The sequence below is a fragment of the Bubalus bubalis genome, chromosome 19 (assembly GCF_019923935.1).
Source record: "Bubalus bubalis isolate 160015118507 breed Murrah chromosome 19, NDDB_SH_1, whole genome shotgun sequence".
NCBI classification, from domain to species: domain Eukaryota; kingdom Metazoa; phylum Chordata; class Mammalia; order Artiodactyla; family Bovidae; genus Bubalus; species Bubalus bubalis.
In genome coordinates this window covers 14222004-14240572 of record NC_059175.1, presented here as the reverse complement: position 1 = coordinate 14240572, position 18569 = coordinate 14222004, and the positions used below count along the sequence as shown (strand labels likewise).

Genomic DNA, 18569 nt, shown 5'->3' with positions numbered 1-18569 from the left:
TTCATACTGAAAAAAGATACTTTAAAAACTGGTACTTTTTAACCCTTTAACTTCTTAATAATCCCTATAGAAGCTTTGAACATTTGTGAAAACGAGAGCCATAAGTTGTTTGTAACTAGTGATGGCACTAAATCCTAAAAATAAAAAATTCATAAGGTTTTAACTTTAATTTTACATTTTGGAGTTAAAATGCAGAAATGAAAGCATCTAATTAGTATTATCCAATTAATGTTTTTAAATTTATTCTAGAAATCATGTTGATCGTATGTACCCTTGATATGATGTAATGATAATTGCACTTTACATCTTGGTCTTGGCCAACAAAGGTCCGTCTAGTCAAAGCTATGGTTTTTTCAGTAGTCATGCCGTCAATGGGGTCACACAGAGTTGGGCACGACTGAAGCGATTTAGCAGCACCAGCATGTATGGATGTGAGAGTTGGACTATAAAGAAAGCTGAGTGCCGAAGAATTGATGCTTTTGAACTGTGGTGTTGAAGACTCTTGAGAGTCCCTTGGACTGCAAGGAGATCCAACCAGTCCATCCTAAAGGAGATCAGTCCTGGGCATTCATTGGAAGGACTGATGTTGAAGCTGAAACTCCAATACTTTGGCCACCTGATGGGGAGAAATGACTCATTGGAAAAGACCCTGATGCTGGGAAAGACTGAAGGCAGGAGGAGAAGGGGATGACAGAGGATGAGATGATTGGATGGCATCACTGACTTGATAGACATGAGTTTGAGCAAGCTCTAGGAGTTGGTGATGGACAGGGAAGCCTGGCCTACTGCAGTCCATGGGGTCACAAAGTCACAAAGTTGTGTCAGATTTCTTCACTGTAAAGTTAATCTTTTTTTTTTTTTCCTGCTTTCCATGTTGAATCATTTGGAAGCAAATTCACTATATGCAGTCCACACCAAGGAGTGAAGAGTTTACTTCCCTACTCTTTTTATTAAAATTTTTGTTTTCTAACTTGTTATTTCAGACTGAGTGACTGAACTGAACTGAGAATCATAAGAAAATGTCAATATTTAAACAAAAATGCCTGTTATATTTTTAAGTGTCCAAAATGAACTGAGACTCAAAGAAAAAGATTTGTGATATCTGTGGTTGATAATTTCATTATTCCTAATATAACTAGTTTTAATTCATTTGATGCAAATCTAAAAGTTTGCAATTTTTATACTACTTGTACTTTCTTAAAGTTGTAATAAGTACCAAATGTTTGTTAGCATAGTTACCTAAATCCTCAACAAGTTATTTTAGTCTTTCTTTTTTTTATAGAAGCAAAAGTACCTGTAAAAGTATTGGACATAATGAGACAGATTTCTAGGCATGAACTGGAAATCAGGCTTCAGTTTGGTAAATAATCTTAATAGCTTTTCTTCAGTTGCTTATCTATAAAACGAAATGGAGGAAAACAAGTTACTTGCAGATCTAAGAAAATCCAAAGCTATCTACCAGCAGTCCTAAGCAATCAGTATTATTACCAGATATAAAATAAATACACAAAAATCAACCGTTTTTCTGAAATAACAAGTTAGAAAACAAAAATTTTAATAAAAAGAGTAGGTAAGTATAACTCTTCACTCCTTGCTGTGGACTGCATATAGTGAACTTGCTTCCAAAGAACTCAACATGGAAAGAAGGAAAAAAAAAAGATTACAGTGGAGAAATTTGACAAGTACTACCTCTGCAATGTGGTCATGGTCAATATCAGCATTATAAATCATGTTGATAGTATGTACCCTTGATATGATGTAATGATAATTGCACTTTACATCTTGGTCTTTATCCCAGTAACTCAAAGCCCAGTCTTCTCATGAGATGAATCAGACAAATTTCAGTGATGGGGCATCCTACAAAACATCCAACCAGTAGCCATGGAAATTGTCAAAATTTAAGAAACTTGAAATCATAAAGCATCTTTTCCGACTACAATGCTATGAGATTAAAAATTGACTATATAAGGAAATAAAAGCAAAAAAAATGCAAATATGGAAGCTAAGCAATATCCTATTAAACAACCAATGGAGCATTGAAGAAATCAAAGAGGAAATCAAAAAATACCTGGAGACAAATGAAAATGAAAACGTGATGATCCAAAGCCTAGGGGATGCAGCAAAAGCAGTTGTAAGAGTGAAGTTTACAGCAACACAAGCTTACCTTAGAAACCAAAGAAAACTCCCAACCAGCCTAAACTCACACCTAAAGCAAGGAGAAAAAGAACAAATGAAACCCAAAGTTAGTAGAAGGAAATAAATCATAAAGATCAGAGCAGAAATAAGTAGAAACTTAAAAAAATAGAAAGGATTTACAAAACTAAAAACCAGTTCTTTGAAAAGATAATATTGATAAACCTTTAGCCGGACTCATGAAGAAAAAAAGGGAGAGGGACCATATGAACAAAACTAGAAATGAAAAAAAGTTATAACTGCCACCAAAGTAATACAAAGGACCATAAATGACTACTACAACCAACTATATGCAAATAAAATAGACAATCTAGAAGAAATGGGCAAATTCTTAGAAAGGTACAATCTCCCAAGATTAAACCAGGAAGAAATAGAATATGAACAGACCAAATTACAGGTACTGAAATTGAATCTGTGGTTTTAAAACTCCCAATAAAAGTCCAGGACCAGACGGCTTCACAGGTGAATTCCATCAAACATTTAAAGAAGAGTTAATACCTATACTTCTGAAACTGTTACTTAATCTGGAAAAGTGAAAGGCTTACAAACATTCAGTTAAAACTTGAGCAATGTGGAGGTTTAAGGCACCCACCCTTCGTACAGTTCAAAATCCACTTATAATTTATAGTTGGCCCTCCACATACCTGGTTCCTCTAAATAAGTGGCTCCATATCTGCACAATCAGCCAACTACAGATCAGACAGTGCTAAAGTATCTGCAAAAAATCTGCATATAAGTGGACTGTGATTTTCAAACCTTCAAGGGTCAACTGTAATTGCTATAAAATTTGGAATTACCTTTTAATACTCAAGGAGAAAGGTGAATAAAGCCAGGTTTTTAGAGGTTACTGGCTATCCAGAAACGTGTTTATTTAGCATTTATTGAGGGCATCCTTTTTGTGAAGTCTTGGTGACTGTGCTGGTACAGAAGTCAATAAAACAGACTTTCTTCAGTCTAGTGAGGGAGGCTGAAAGGCTTGGAAGAGGACCTTAACCCTCCTGAAAAAGAGCAGGAGAGGAATCATGGACTGGTTCTCAGAGGGATGATACCTCAGTTGAAGCAGGGAGAGAAGTATATCACCATACAGAGGTGGCAAGGAGGCAGGAGAGCAGGTTCTGCAGAGGAACAGAAAGTAATTCGGGATGTCTGGAGCGTAAGATGTGAAGATGACATAGTAGCTTAGAGAGGAACAAAAGCTGGGTCATCGAGGCTACATAAGAAATTTGGGTTTTATTGTTTAGACAGTGGGAACGGGGCAGTTTTTGTGGCTAAATCTGATTTTTGAAAAATATATATGTAATAGAAAAGACCTCCCGGATATCATCAATCACAAGGCACTCCTTAGGACTTTGGATGGCTGAGAGGAGACTGCCAGACATCCGGCCTACAGGGTCAGCCGGGGCCTGTGGCACTGCAGACATCCACTCCCTCAGGGTCAGGCCGGGGTCCTGGGCTCTTGCTCCTCTTGGACCTCCAGCCCAATGGAGGTCCTCATTTTAGGAAGATTATGGAGAAATTGGGACTAATTTCAGAGAAGAGTGAGAAAAGGCAATAAAGGCATAAAAACTTCCGGTGAAAATTAACTGCCCCCTTTAAAAAAAAAAAAAGGCAAATGTTCACCTCACAGAGAAGTGCCTTTTCCCAAAGAGGCTCTCATATGGCTCAAGACGTTTTGGGAACCTCTTTTCTAATGGCATTAAAGGCCAGCCTGGGAGCTGCACATATTATCATTCTTGGCTCTTCATAGCTGCCTTTTCTTTTTTCTTTTTTTTATTTTTTCCAAGTGTGGGTTTATTTCAAAATTATGAAGATTTATATATTATTTTTTATTATATACAATAAAGCGGTTTAGCTTAAAGTAAAAGCTTTCACATTTAAAGTTTTTATTTTAAAAAGATATTTTCAAAATGTAGACCCTTAAAAACCACCAAAAAAGCTGAATATATCTTGCAGCGTAGGTTTATCCTTAAATATTCACATCTCAAATGCTGTTTAGAAAAAAGATTTTAAAACTGGCTAAAAATCATTTACACTTGGCAATGATTAAAATCTCCTCGTCTCTGACAGAGCATATTAATGGCACATAATGAAATTACTGTCACAAGCATTTAACAGTTTAATGGGTACGTAGTTTTATCAGTACACAAAATGGTCTTAGATGGTCAGGGCAGTTGTTCTGGAGTGATCACTGTATCAGGAAAAGGACATCGCACCAAAAACAGAACATCAGCTTTCAAAAGGTCTTTTCAAACAGTTTCCTTCTTTTCAAACAGCTTTCAGCTCAGGAGAGAACAGCACTTAATTACTGCATCCCTTGCATATGGGATGTACAACAGACTATACCAGGTCATCGACAGGAACTGCAAAATGCAAAATACGGCCAGCCCCTTCTTATGCCACCAAAGAGCAGCGCACAGGGTGAGCACGAAACACAAAAGCATAACTGTTGCAAGCAATCTCATTGATTCAAACATTTTCTTCAGTTGTTTCACGGGTCCCATTAAAAGCATGTACTGGCTAATGCAGCAATATTTCCAAAAGTATAAAACACTGCAAAAAGCTTTATGCCTCCAGGGAGCCACAGCAATCCAGTTCCAAGGATGGAGGAGAAGATGCCACTGACGAAGCATACGGCAAACCACTTCAGCCTGGTGTTGAAACTAAGCGTCGAGGCATCGAGGACCTGCGCGCTCAGGCCCTGCTCCTGTCGTCCTGGCTGCTCAGGACCCGCCGCAGCTTCTCCATGGCCGCGGCCGCGGCGCCCAGCCCGCCCCTCTATCCTGCATAGCTGCCTTTTCAAAATATTGTATTCTGAAATAAGCACTACTTGATCTGAGTTTTTTTTTACCCTGTTCACTAGATTTAGCACTGAATCAACTTTTTATTTATTCCTAAAGTTAAATACTTCTTCACAAGATGAACGTTTGTTACCTCTAAAGACATTCAATCAAGCATCCTGTCAACTACTTATCAGCTACAAGTTTCTTGACCACAGATCTCTCAGGTTGCCTGTTAAATTGGGTGAATAACATATTTCCCACCTACCCCATATAGTTATTGTGAAGATAATACCAGACACATGAAAGCTCTTCATAGACTGCTATGTAAGACGATGCTCTTCTTACTGTTGCCTCACACTCTGCAAACAGTTCCAAAACGTACATTTGTTCTGGTGCCAGTATGTTCATCTCCCCTAACAGGCTGTTCACTTCAGGAGAGCAGAGCCTGGGTCATGTTCGGCTTTATTTCCCTAGTGTCTGACACTAGGTGTCACACATAAAAAGGCTCCAGTGTTTGTTGAATGAATAATTCAGCATAGCTCCTTGCCGTTCCCTCACACTATATTTAAGAAATGGATGATACACTTGAGATTATTCAGTTAAAATAGGCTCAGAAGTCACTTAAGATTCTTTAAGTATGTGAGTAGTTTGTCATCAGGAACCAGCTGTTCTTAATGTTCTCTGAAGGGACCAGAACAAATGGCTGATGAAATCAATCAGTCTGAACATGTAAAGGTTCTTAAACTTAATGCTGTGGTCTTAACTTTGGCTGTATTTTTAAATCACCAGGAAAAAAAATTTTAGATTACTGAGGCTGAGGCCTCATCCTGGGATGACGAGGTCTGGCATTGATAGTTTTAAAAACTACCCAAGTGATTGTAATGTGCAACCTATGTTTGTTGCAGAACTCTGGGATTAGACTTTGAGGAACACTGTTTTAAAAGAAATCCTGTCTAGTTCTACAGGTACCTACATTAGGTACCGTACCATAGGAAATGGGAAAGAACGTAAGACATGCTCCCACCACAGTCTGCATGGAATAAAAACGAGCCATCACTGATCTGAGAGCAGTGGAAAAGCAGCCATCAATGTGAGCCGAGCTATGAGAGATCACAAAAAGGTGGGCTTGTGCGGAGCCCCAGACTTTCTGCAGAACCTGTTAGACATTTAGAAGTTTATCATAGAAATAAAAAACAGTCCCTGCCCATGAAAGGAGGTTAAGTGTTAGTTTAGCAAACCAGCCAGTTCCAGCCAGAGGGCCTGGCCAGTACAGAGGATCTAAAGGCTTTGATTCCCAGCAGAGAGAGAGAACTTAGCTGTGAAAAAGACAAACTGTCTGAAATAACTGATGTTCAAACTCAAGTAAGCGGGTGAAAAGTTGATGAAAGAAACAAAATAAAGTTGGTGAGATAGGAAGATCCCATTGTCCAAGGGTTTTAAGGTCAGGCTAAGGTATTTCAGTGGAATCCAATAGCTGATAGTTTCTGGTCAAAGGATATGCTATAAAGAAAATGTATAAGAAAGATTAGGTGAAGTAAGCCAGAAAGAAAAACACCAATACGGTATACTAACACATATGTATGGAATTTAGAAAGATGGTAACAATAACCTTGTATATGAGACAGCAAAAGAGACACTGATGTATAGAACAGTCTTATGGACTCTGTGGGAGAGGGAGAGGGTGGGAAGATTTGGGAGAATGGCATTGAAACATGTATAATATCATGTATGAAATGAGTCGCCAGTCCAGGTTCGATGCACGATACTGGATGCTTGGGGCTGGTGCACTGGGACGACCCAGAGGGATGGTATGGAGAGGGAGGAGGGAGGAGGGTTCAGGATGGGGAACACATGTATACCTGTGGCAGATTCATTTCGATATTTGGCAAAACCAATACAATATTGTAAAGTTTAAAAATATAAAATTTAAAAAAAATAATTAAAAAAATAAAATGTAAAAAAAAAAAAAAAAAAAGAAAGATTAGGGCTTCACTGGTGGTTCAACAGTAAAGAATCTGCCTGCAATGCAGGAGACATGGGTTGGATCCCTAGATTGGGAAGACCCCCTGGAGAAGGAAATGGCAACCCACTCCAGTATTCTTGCCTGGGAAATCCCATGGGCAGAGGAGCCTGGCAGGCTATATAGTCCACGGGGCCGCAAAAAGGTTGGACATGACTTAGTGACTAAGCAACAACAACATAAGAAAGATTATTTTAGAACCTTTGGAGGTTAGAAAAAGGAGAAATAGTACAGACACCTACAACAATCTCAGGGTAGGGTGGTGATTTCCTATGTTAGGGAGACTTGGTAATGGGAAAGAGTGGTTTATAGAATTTCTAATGAAAAAGATAGCTGTTTACATTATATTAAACATAAATGCATTTCAGTCAGAAATGAGTTGTGAACACTGGAATTTTGTGATGTAATACTCCTTACTCTCTGTCTGAGAATAAGGGCCTCTCGTTTCCCAACGAATGTGAACGGCTGTCACACCTTAATCTAGTTCACAATTATATAAGAGGCTTTAAAAACAGATGTCAGTTTGGTCAGGGTCCAGGTCCCTTTTGAAGAGTCACTAGCTTACTTCTGTTTATAATTCCACACAGTCTCATACAAAAAAGAAAAATAAACTTACCTGTTTGTGGGCCGCACCCCACTGGCCTGTGAGCTTTTTAGTTGCCCACCCGTGAGACCAAAGAAAGAACCTGGAAACAGTGACAAAGTCATCCAAGATGTACTGTACAGGGAATCTTACCAGTCAGAAGCACAAGGTCGTGGAGTGACACCCTACCCCACGGGCAGATGGCAGGCAGGAGGCAGCAGCAGTCTTAGCTACCAAGGGGGAGAAGGAGGTTACCATTTACAGGGGAAACTGATGTCAGACTGGCTCACCAGTTAACAGGAGAACCAGCAGAGGAGCAAGTCTCTGCCAGCCCCTCAGGTTAACAGTCGCCAAGGGGGCAAGACGCTCCCCTTTGATGGCCTCGCTTGGTGGAGTGGTTCTGCTCTCGGCACTAGAACAGTCACTACCTGGGACGGGGGCACACATGCAGTGGGTACTGTTGAGGCTCTGGGGTTGAGCGGGAAGATGGGTCACGTGGTAAAGCAGGGACTATATCGAAAGCAAGAGACCCACCATCTTGAAGGGCCTGACCATACACCTGTCAGACGCAGCCTCTGTAGAAATGGAAAGCCTCCACATTTCTATAACACTAAAGTCAATGTTCTTCCTTGAGAATCTGATCTTATGTAAAATTATTAATTAATGAGAACTAAATATTTGTCTTTGCCTTCAGCTGAACAAGCTCTAAAATTTTCATATGTAAATGATGTGTGTAATTCCAAAAACTTGACTGCTCTTGTTGGCCCAATTCTATGAGCAGCCACAGAGTGGATAGTATTGAGTTATTAGTACATACAGGGCTATAAACTACCAGACCTTATGTACTTGAATTAAGTCTGTATAATAAGTCTGCGTGTGTATTCTCATAGGAGACTGTAAAATGTGGGCATGCTTTCAATTCATGCAGTCTGTGATTTATGAAGGCACACAGGTCAGGAGTTTATTATGCTGAAAATCATAGTAATTGTTTTGTTTTGCTTTTTAAAATGAAGTGACCAAAGCATGTTGAAAGATAAATGGGAGAAGCATTTTGATTATGTTTTTATTTTGATTAAAGATTAAATATTATTGCTGAGTAACCAGCCATGCTAAATAGTATAATATTAAAGCTGAAGTAGTTTGTAAGCTGATAGCCCCTTCTTTCCTCTGGATTTAGGTTTGTTATTAATCAAAATGTTGGCCTTGTTTAGTGCAGTGGTGTATGAAACAAACAGTTGAAAATGACAGCTACTTTAATTTACAGCTTTCTGTTTTTTCAGATTTGTAGGAAAATCTGTTTCTTTTTGTGGACTCTTGTGGTATTATTATTCACATGTCTAGATTTTATTTCTTAACACCAAAGCCAACTAAATTCAATAGTTGTAAGATTCTCTCATGACATAGAAAGGAGGGTGCCTTGTAATGGTTTTACTTGACAAATTCTGATAAAGTCATTTTTGAAACATGGACAACCCCTACTAGAAGTAGATAATACAAAAAAAAAAACAAAAAAAACACCATCTGTCTTTTGGGGCAGAGAAAGGACTAATTTTTAAAATAGAAGAATGTATATATGGAAAGGTATTAAGTTAACTAGGATAGTGGGGTTTGTATTCTTATATTAATATAGGAGTATCGAATAAAATTGTTTTAAAGGGAATATGATTCCAGCTATTTTCTGGTTTGGGCTTAGCCTCAGCCCAAGTCATTTGGAAAGCTGCTGCGTACTTAGCAAAGTATAGTCTTAGGGTCTGGGCTCCCCATAGCGTGTGACAAGGACCTGTAACAGGATAGTCTTGCCACACTTGTAACCCTAGTCCTCAGCAGTGTTCTGAAGAGCACACTCTGTAGGGAATGCTGCATAGATTGTAAGGAGTATCAAAGAAAAAGAAAAAGACCACCTCTCAGCATCTGGGGAAAAAAAGCATATTAAGAAAGAATGAGCTTGCTTTTAGGCACAGTCTCTGAGCAAAGGAGGTTGCAAACCTTATGCAGAGTTTTGGGGTTGGGGATGGTCTCAGGGTTGATCACAACCTCCGAAGCACCACTATTAAGGAGAGACTGCTGGTGACTGATTGGCGGGCTTTCTGAAGCATGTTCACTGGTGTGGTTCTGCCACTGACTGGCCAACTTTCAAAAGCATGAGGCTGTCGTTGATTTTTTGGCTTTTCAGAGGTATATTTACTGAAATGAGTTACCACTGATCATTTTGGCCTACACAGGCCATCATTAATTGATTAAATCCTGTTTGATCACTTCAGTCTGGTTCTAATGGTCCCTTGCTACCATGGCTAATTGCCCTTTGCTAGGAGTTCAGGATTGTTTTATTCTCAGATGCTAATACTTAAAGAGTGTAGAACATTGAAAGCATAAGAAAATCATACTCGGAGGATTCCATCTAATAAGCAATAATCCTATAATGCACTTTCTAAATAAGGCTGTTTCCAAGGTTAAAGCCATGAAAGTATAAAAAATCAGCAGTTCTCATGTGTGACTCTGTTATGAAATCTAATGCAAATAATATATTAATAGTAAAGTACAGAAATGCAAATGTGCTTTACTTCAGTTAGTAAATTAGACTCTGCTGCTGCTGCTGCTGCTGCTAAGTCGCTTCAGTCGTGTCCGACTCTGTGCGACATAGACGGCCTCCTACAAGGCTTCTCTGTCCCTGGGACTCTCCAGGCAAGAACACTGGAGTGGGCTGCCACTTCCTTCTCCAATGCATAAAAGTGAAAAGTGAAAGTGAAGTCACTCAGTCCTGTCCAACTCTTTGTGACCCCATGGACTGCAGCCCACCAGGCTCCTCCGTCCATGGGATTTTCCAGGCAAGAGTACTGGAGTGGGGTGCCATTGCTGTCTCCAAAATTAGACTCTAGGTCATCCATATAATAATATCACTTGTACTCATTGCATTCTAATAAGCTTTTCTGGGAAAGAAGAGGTGTGAATGGTGGTAATATATAGCTTGTCAACTTGTGACAGTCAACCCTACTGAATTCTTTGCAGTTGTAGTATCACTAATATTGTAACATTTCATTTTGCTCACAAAATCTTTTTAGAATTCGTCAAAAATCTAAGTATATCCATGGGAATTCTTAACACAAGTAAACTTCACCCTGCATTTGTGGTACTGCAGGAAGAAAGGGTGTGGGAATTTCTGCTAGTACCTATCGCCCAGTCTGCTTATAGAGGGAAAAAGAAATCACTATAATATTTGGATTTCATCTGAAAGTTACAGCTGACATGTGGGGAGTGTTAATCCTTTAGGCAATTTAGCCATATCTGCTGTGATAAAGAAAAGTGCTGGGTATGCCTGTTTTAAAAATTGCTTAAATATCTATTGAGAAAAAGAAGCCTTAGTAGTTTTACTTATATATCAAAAAACTGAACTTTTTTCTTTCCAAATTTATTCAGCTGCCCTAGAATCTGGTTTGGGACTTCCCTATTTATTCCCAACACCTCCTAATGGGGGCAGAGCTAATCACTTACACAGTTCTGTGCCGCTAAGCATGGCCAACTTATGACCACTTAGGATTCAAGCACATGTTGATACCTTAAGACCAGTAAGCATTTGATAAAGTAGGGAAGCAGGGTGGTTAGATTTGTTGTAATCAACAGTAAGAGGAGGAAATTAATTCATGGATCTGTGCCCAAAGCTCAGTTTCTTTTTGTACAAATTTTTTTTAAAACTCAGCAACTCCCCAGAAAAGGGAGTCATAACACCATTTGAACAGGAATTTTCTGAACACATTCCCTACTTGACCCATTTAACTACTGCAAACAAAACAAATCAGATAGGGCTGGTTTACTGTCAGGGTTTTGCTTTGCAATCTGGCTCACTCTGGCTCAGTGAGTGTGCTCTTTAAAGGAAGCTGACAGAATGTTCTCTGAGTTTAGTTGAAGGAAGACTTCTGGGTAGAACTCTTAACCTCCCATTAGAGAAGGAACCTCAAGTGAAGTCTGAAGCACAGAGACTCACTACTAGAAATACAAACCAACAAAACAAACTCCAGACATGTTTTTCAAATTTAAGTGTTTTCTGAGAAGTTGGTTTCCATGTGGTTTAAGCACCAGTAAACAATAAACCCATCTTGATGTTTTGTAGCCTTTTGGTTCATTATGCCAAGACAAGTGTAGTGTAGAACTTCTTTCAGTTCTTATGCCAAAATCAGTTAACCATCTCTCTCCCACTCTAGGATGTCGCATGTACTTCAGTTTGAGGATAAAAGCAGAAAAGTTAAAGATGCAAGCATGCAAGACTCAGACACATTTGAAATCTATGATCCTCGGAATCCAGTGAATAAAAGGAGGAGGGAAGAAAGCAAAAAGCTGATGAGAGAGAAAAAAGAAAGAAGATAAAATGAGAGTAATGATAACCAGAACTCGCTGGAAATGTGCCCACAATAAATGGCCTTATAATAGCCATTGTTCCCAACAGCATCACTTAAGGGTGTGAAAAGAAGTATTTTTGAACCTGTTGTCTGGTTTTGAAAAGCAATTATCTTCTTATGTAAATTGTGGAATGATGTAAGCAAATGCTTTTGGCTACTGGTATATGTTTTTTTCTTTTTTCTAATTGACCTTTTGTATTACTAAATCTGAAATAAAATCACTTTCCTTCCAGTTTACATATTAACCATCTGCAGACCACGCAAGCCTGTTTGTATCTTTTTACCCTAAAATCTGTGAAGCCTTTGTTTTCAAGATTTTTTTATAAAAGTTTTACAGGAAGAATATTTAAGGGAAACCTCCTTGGCATTCTGCTATCTTTGAAATATAATTGTTAAATTATGTAATATAAAGATTGGTAGGTTTGTTTTGCATATAAATATCTAAAAATAGCCAAGTCAGTAAGACTTACTAGCCTTAAATCTTCAGGAACCCCTAAGTGAACGTTGACACCTGCGTCTAGGTCAGTACCTGGGCTTAATGCAGTCAAGACACGACCACACCACGTAATATCAGCCAAGCTCACTGCAGACCATGGCCTGACACCATCCACCTGCCCTTCTCAGCACAGCAACAGCAGGAGCATGTACAGAGGCCCCATCCTGGCAACAGAACTCATTAAGAATTTAGCCTTTTATGACAATCGGTCATGCTGACTATTTACTCTATATTATCTACTTAGTCAATATCTTCTACAATCTGAATGCCAAAATTATTACCACAGGTTAACGCTCAGTTACCTAATAAAACCTTACCAGCTACGTATTTTCAGAGTGTCTCATCAGTTCTCTCTTTTGAAGTGGAACCCAATAGGCTTTCTTTATGAAGCTACCAGGTGGCAGAAGCGATAAAGAATGTGCCTGCCAAAGCAGGAGATGTAGAGAGATGCGGGCAGAATCCCTGGGTCGGGAAGGTCCCTCGGAGGAGGGCGTGGCAACCCACTCCAGTATTCTTGCCTGGTTTTCCATAGAGGAGCCCGGCAGGCTACAGGCCTTGGGGCTGCACAGAGTTGGACACAACTGAAGCAACTCGGCACACACACGCAGGCTTTCTTGACAGCAGTTCCTCAACAACATAGTCCCAGACACTACAGCTGTGGCAGCAGCAGCCTCACGTACGGCCACGTCAGAAAAGCAAAGTCTTGCCGTACTACCCACCACCACTGCCCCCATCTAGACTGAATGTGAAACTCTGATCATAGAGAGCTTGTTAAACAACCTTCCAGCTTCACTGCTGGTGATCCAGTCTTTGAGACTGGCAATATCTAGTGAAGTTTAACATGTTCATATCCAGTGATCCAAAATTTCAAATCCTAGGTCTGCCCCCTAAAGAAATTCTCACACACTGCTCAAGGGAACTGTACTAAATATACATTGAAGTATCAACCAAAGACTAAATAAGTTATTGTATATCCATGCTGTGGAAAACTTTGTAAGCAGTAAAGATCAATAAACCAGACCTCTGTGTATTAGTTTCTCTTAAAAATAATGTGAGGAAAAGGAAACCTCCCATATAAAAATGTAAAATGTGCAACTCACGATTATATACTATTTATGGATGTACACATGTAGCAAAAGTATAAAAACAAAAAAATAGTGTTTACCTCTAAGGAGGCAAAAGGAATACACAGGGAGATTCACTTAGGTTTGTAATGTTTAATTAAGATAGATGTTGGGTAGTCAATCCTCGCTATATTTTTCTCTATACATTTTGGTATGCCGGGAATATTTCATAATTTATTCTTTATGATCATATCTAGAACCTGGGGTGAGAAGACAGAAGGACAATCCCTTTCTTTTTTGCACAGAAGTAGGAGAAAGTTTCAAAGAGGAGAGGGATATGACAAAAGTTTTCTGGGAAATAGATGCAAAGTCACCAAAAAATAAGCCAGTGTTTGGAAATGTGCCCTGTCTTTCCCTCATCACTGTAACAGCAGTTGTATTACAGAGGTTCACAAAGCAAAAGGCTCTTTTCTCAGCTCACGAAGTCTCTGTTGGTTACTGTTGAAAAGTATTACCACTAGATCTGTTTGTATTGAAGTACCCCCATAGGTTTTCTCTATCATTCCTCCAAGACTGTGTCCACCTAAAACAGTGTGGTTTTGTCTCCAAAACAGAAGGAACCTCAGGTCTCTGGGGTGCAACCGGAAGACTAGTATTTATAGGCTGAAAAAGAGAACTGAATGACAGAATTAAAACAGGTTGGCTGAGTGCTCCTTATGTTGCTTTAGCTGCAAGGAGCAGAAAGATCTGAAATTCTACAGAGATTAGAATCTAATCAGAATTTCACCATGATAATAAAACTGACTTTGAACTTAACCAAATAATAGCAATAGCAATTTTGAAAAGCTTAAGAACATGGTTAAACTGTTATATATGATATTAAATGTGCTTATAGCAAAATCTTTGGAAATGTCACAGGAACATGTTTCAGTTCAGTTCAGTTGCTCAGTCGTGTCCGACTCTTTGAGACCCCATGAATCACAGCACGCCAGGCCTCCCTGTCCATCACCAACTCCAGGAGTTCACTCAAACTCACGTCCATCGAGTTGGTGATGCCATCCAGCCATCTCATCCTCTGTCGTCCCCTTCTCCTCCTGCCCCCAGCCCCTCCCAGCATCAGGGTCTTGTCCAATGAGTCAACTCTTCACATGAGGTGGCCAAAGTACGGGAGTTTCAGCTTTAGCATCAGTCCTTCTAGAGAACACCCAGGACTGATCTCCTTTAGAATGGACTGGTTGGATTGCCTTGCAGTCCAAGGGACTCTCAAGAGTCTGTTTGGGCCATGCGAATTGCAGAAAAAGAAAAAAATGAATTCAAAGAAAAAAGAGAAAATATGTAAGAAAATTAGCCTTTATAGTTCATTCTAGTTTTACATTTATTTGGGCTTATTTTTCTCTATATGCATCCTCTAGGGATGTGTTATCCTGAAACAGTGAAGTCTGGTAGCCTTCTTGTTCCCTGTCTTTGGTGATGCTGGACATTGTAGAGAGCAGAGACAAAAGCAACTCCCAGCAATTTTTTTTTTCCTCATTTTCCTGACAAGCCATTTTTTTCACATTGGTTAAAGCTTATGGCAAGGTGAAAGTTAAAATTCACTCTAGACCTCCCCTTTCTCAGTAGGTAACTGAAGAAATGCAGATCTCTAGAATTCTTAATGATATAATAGCAAAATGTACATTATCACATGCCCGCAGCTCTCTGTATGCTCCGAGGCCACGCAGTCAGTAATACGTCTGCTGCCTCTAAAAACAGGGACGCCATAGAACAAGGTCATTAAAAAAGTGTGAGGAGATAAGTGGTTTGCTGCTGTTGTTTTTAGAACCAGTTCAATAAACTATGGTGTCCTTATCAACTGTCACTACCAAGTCTCTTGATAGGATCTGACGTGTGAGGTACATAAACCTGTGCTGTTGTATCACTGTGGCCTGAGTGAAAAGGTTAGATAAATGCAGAATATTGCCCCAACATGCTGTTTAATCTTGGTGATAACAAGAAAGAAAATGGATGTGTGAAGTGAGTTACCATTGAGGGTTGTATCTATATAAGCAATTTGTATATACTGGGTGTAGAGAAGTTAAGAGGGGTTACATTCTTTGACACCGTCATTCACAAAAAAAAAAAAAAACAAAAAAAAAACAGGGAGGTCTGGTGTCTCTATGGCTTTGACGCCTTTCCAGTGACTACGGTTTATCCTGCGATACCACTTCTGCTTCCTAGAAACCAGGAGGGTTTCCTGTCCCATATATATTTTATCTCCATTCTTTTAGCTTTTAATTAAGGCGAAATAGGAGCCATATTTTAGAGAAATCCTTTCTAATAAGGATTCAATGAAATCCAAATTCCTAGAGAAATAAAACAATATTAACAAGTCGAGTATTAAAAGTCCACATAAGAGGTATGCTTGTGGAAAGAATAGTCATTATTCCTCAAAATCTTCCTTGCAAAGCCATACTCGAACATCTTTGTCACAGGTTCTAAGGGCTGTGCTAATCCCTGGGCAGTTTTCAATGGTGTGCTGCTTAACTGGCTCCGTAAAAAACAGAAGGCAAGCAAAGCCCTGATTTGCATCATTTGCCAACTTCTGTGGTGTAAATACTCTCACCGTGGCTGATTTCAGGCCACCAAAGGTAGCTCTCGGCTACAACTGGTTATTTCTCCCATTCTGTTTCATTGCTAAACAAGAACTTCTACAGTAACTCTTGCGCTGGCCCTAAAGAACTCACAAAGGTTTTTAACCTTTTTTCCAAGATGACAGTCTTCAGGGGTATTTCTCTTTTATGTGATTACTTCAGACAATTTGGTGAAGCTCTAAACTGTAGCAACATCTGCACCCTATACTTTTCATGAAGAGTTTGCATCTTTAGGTTATCTGCTGAGAGAGTTTTCTGAAGTCACTTGGCTCACATTTATTTTTCCCTCTGCTCATCTTTTTGCCTCAATTTAGTCCAAATCTCACAGAATAAAGGGAGAGGGAGAAGGAAATGTAATTACATTTCTTTGAATTATTTTCTGTAAGTGATAATGTAGAAATTCATCATTTAAATTTTTTGGAAGATATTTTGGGCTAAGGTTGGAGAATCCTACCTGGAGAGAACACCAGCTTCTAAATGAAATGCAGACAGGAATCAGGTCTCTCTATTCCACATCTGCTGGGGATTATTCCTTTAAGGTTAGATCATGATATTAATTCACATTACTTGATCAGTAAGAACATCTTCTGAAGGCTTTCTTCACAGCACCAGTCAAAAAGAAGGTGTTCTTAATCTTTTAGAATATTGTTGTTTTCTCATTCCATGATGCCAGAAATGATAATCATTGCTGCAGTTCCAGTACTTTTTAATAATCAGGATAATTTTGAGAGCAGAAAACTCTTATGTGATTTTCTCATTTGTTTTCTGATTAATATAATTGGAGCTTTGTTATTCAAATGCTTTAATAAGAATATATTTGAAACAAAGGGCATCATGTATTGAAAACATATTTGAAATGAAAGGCATCATGTATAGAAAATAAATGACTACTCTAAAGTAGTATCTATTCTATGGCTAGTTCTCACTGCTTATGAATAAATTTAAAATTTGTGAACTACCTTTTTTTTTTGTATTATGTGTTTCTCAGTTTCTCTACATCTCCCACTGTAGTTATATTCAATGGCACTGCAAACTCCTAAGCACTCTTCCTTATTAATTTATTTAACTCTTACAAACAACCCTATGGAGGAAGTACGAACTCTTGTTACCATTTTACAGATGAGAAATTAAGCTTTACAGATATTAAATTGTTCTTTAATTTGCAATTTTTGAGGAAGTATTTTATTTAGGGTAAGAGGAATGTGATCTCTGCTCTAAACTTTTATTATATTATTGGTGTAAATGAATACAGTAGTTAAGAATGGGTACTATCTCCCAAGCAACCAAGAAATTCAATTAGTGATTTTTAAATTAATTTAGAAAAGTTGTGCATGTGAGGTGTGGGTCCATTTCGGAGTGAAGTTTCCTAATGTCCATCTTGTGGATTTCATGTGTCATCAAGCCAACATGTCCAACGCTGAACCTGTCTACACCTCTGAGCCCTTCTTCCCCTGGATCTGCTTCTCCTGCACTTTCCCCCATCTTCCCCATTGGCAGTGAGACTTTTCTAGTTGCTCAGGCCAAATAGTTTGGATTCCTGTCTTCATCTCACACCCTGTATCCAGTCTGTTATGATAATCTGTTGGCTCAACCATTGACATATACCCAGAATTTCACCATTTTTTTACCACTTCCCACTGTTACCGACCCTGGTCAAAGGGACCATCAGCGTTCGTGTGGACACCATAACAGCACCATAACCAGTCTCCCTGCTTCCACCCTTGTTTCCCTAAAGTTATTAACAACACAGCAGCCGAGTGAACCCTTTTAAACATAAGTCATATTGTTACAACTTCTGTCAGCGTCTCCCCATTTCACTCACAGTAACACCCACAGCCTCACAATGGCCTACAAGGCTCTGGAGGACCACCATCCCCTCCCTCAGTCTCTGACTCCCCGCTTAGTACACTCCTCCTCGTCACTGCACTGACCACACCATGTGTGCGGTGCTGCATCCAACGAGCGGGATGCGGTCCTCTCGGGCGCTGTGCACTAGCCAGTTCCTCCGCCTGACCTCTTGTCCTCCACACCCAACTCCCACATCTCCTTCAAGTCTGCTCAAATGGCCCTTTTCTCATTATGGCCTACAGTGACCCACTCAACTTTAAAATTGCAACCCATCCCCACCCCGCATGCTCAGTTTCTCTACGTCTCCCACTGTAGTTATATTCAATGGCGCTACAAACTCCTAAGCACTCTTCCTTATTGATTTATTTAACTCTTACAAACAACCCTATGGAGGAAGTACGAACTCTTGTTACCATTTTACAGATGAGAAATTAAGCTTTACAGATGTTAATTGTTTTTATCATAATCTCCCACCACAGAATGCCCTCTAGGAGGACAAGGAGTTTGGTCAGTTTTACTATTGATCCAGTGCCTAGAACCATGCCTAGCAAACACAGACGCTTA

At 39.3% G+C, this 18569-nt stretch overlaps 1 protein-coding gene and 1 pseudogene across 3 annotated transcripts in view; one reads left to right on the top strand and one right to left on the bottom strand.

Annotated features, from left to right (window-relative positions):
* CWC27 (CWC27 spliceosome associated cyclophilin) overlaps nt 1-12212 on the top strand; it is a 250746-nt gene extending 238534 nt beyond the window's left edge. For 2 of the 3 annotated variants that reach the window (XM_045163649.1, XM_006074131.4), the window contains one exon: nt 11773-12212. In XM_045163649.1, the coding sequence (XP_045019584.1) occupies nt 11773-11935 (163 nt within the window). In that variant the 3' untranslated portion in view covers nt 11936-12212. The remainder of the gene's footprint in view (nt 1-11772) is intronic. The other variant, XM_045163650.1, reaches the window with a different exon arrangement.
* LOC123330578 lies at nt 4060-6600 on the bottom strand (annotated as a pseudogene).
* Nucleotides 12213-18569: the final 6357 nt, after the last annotated feature.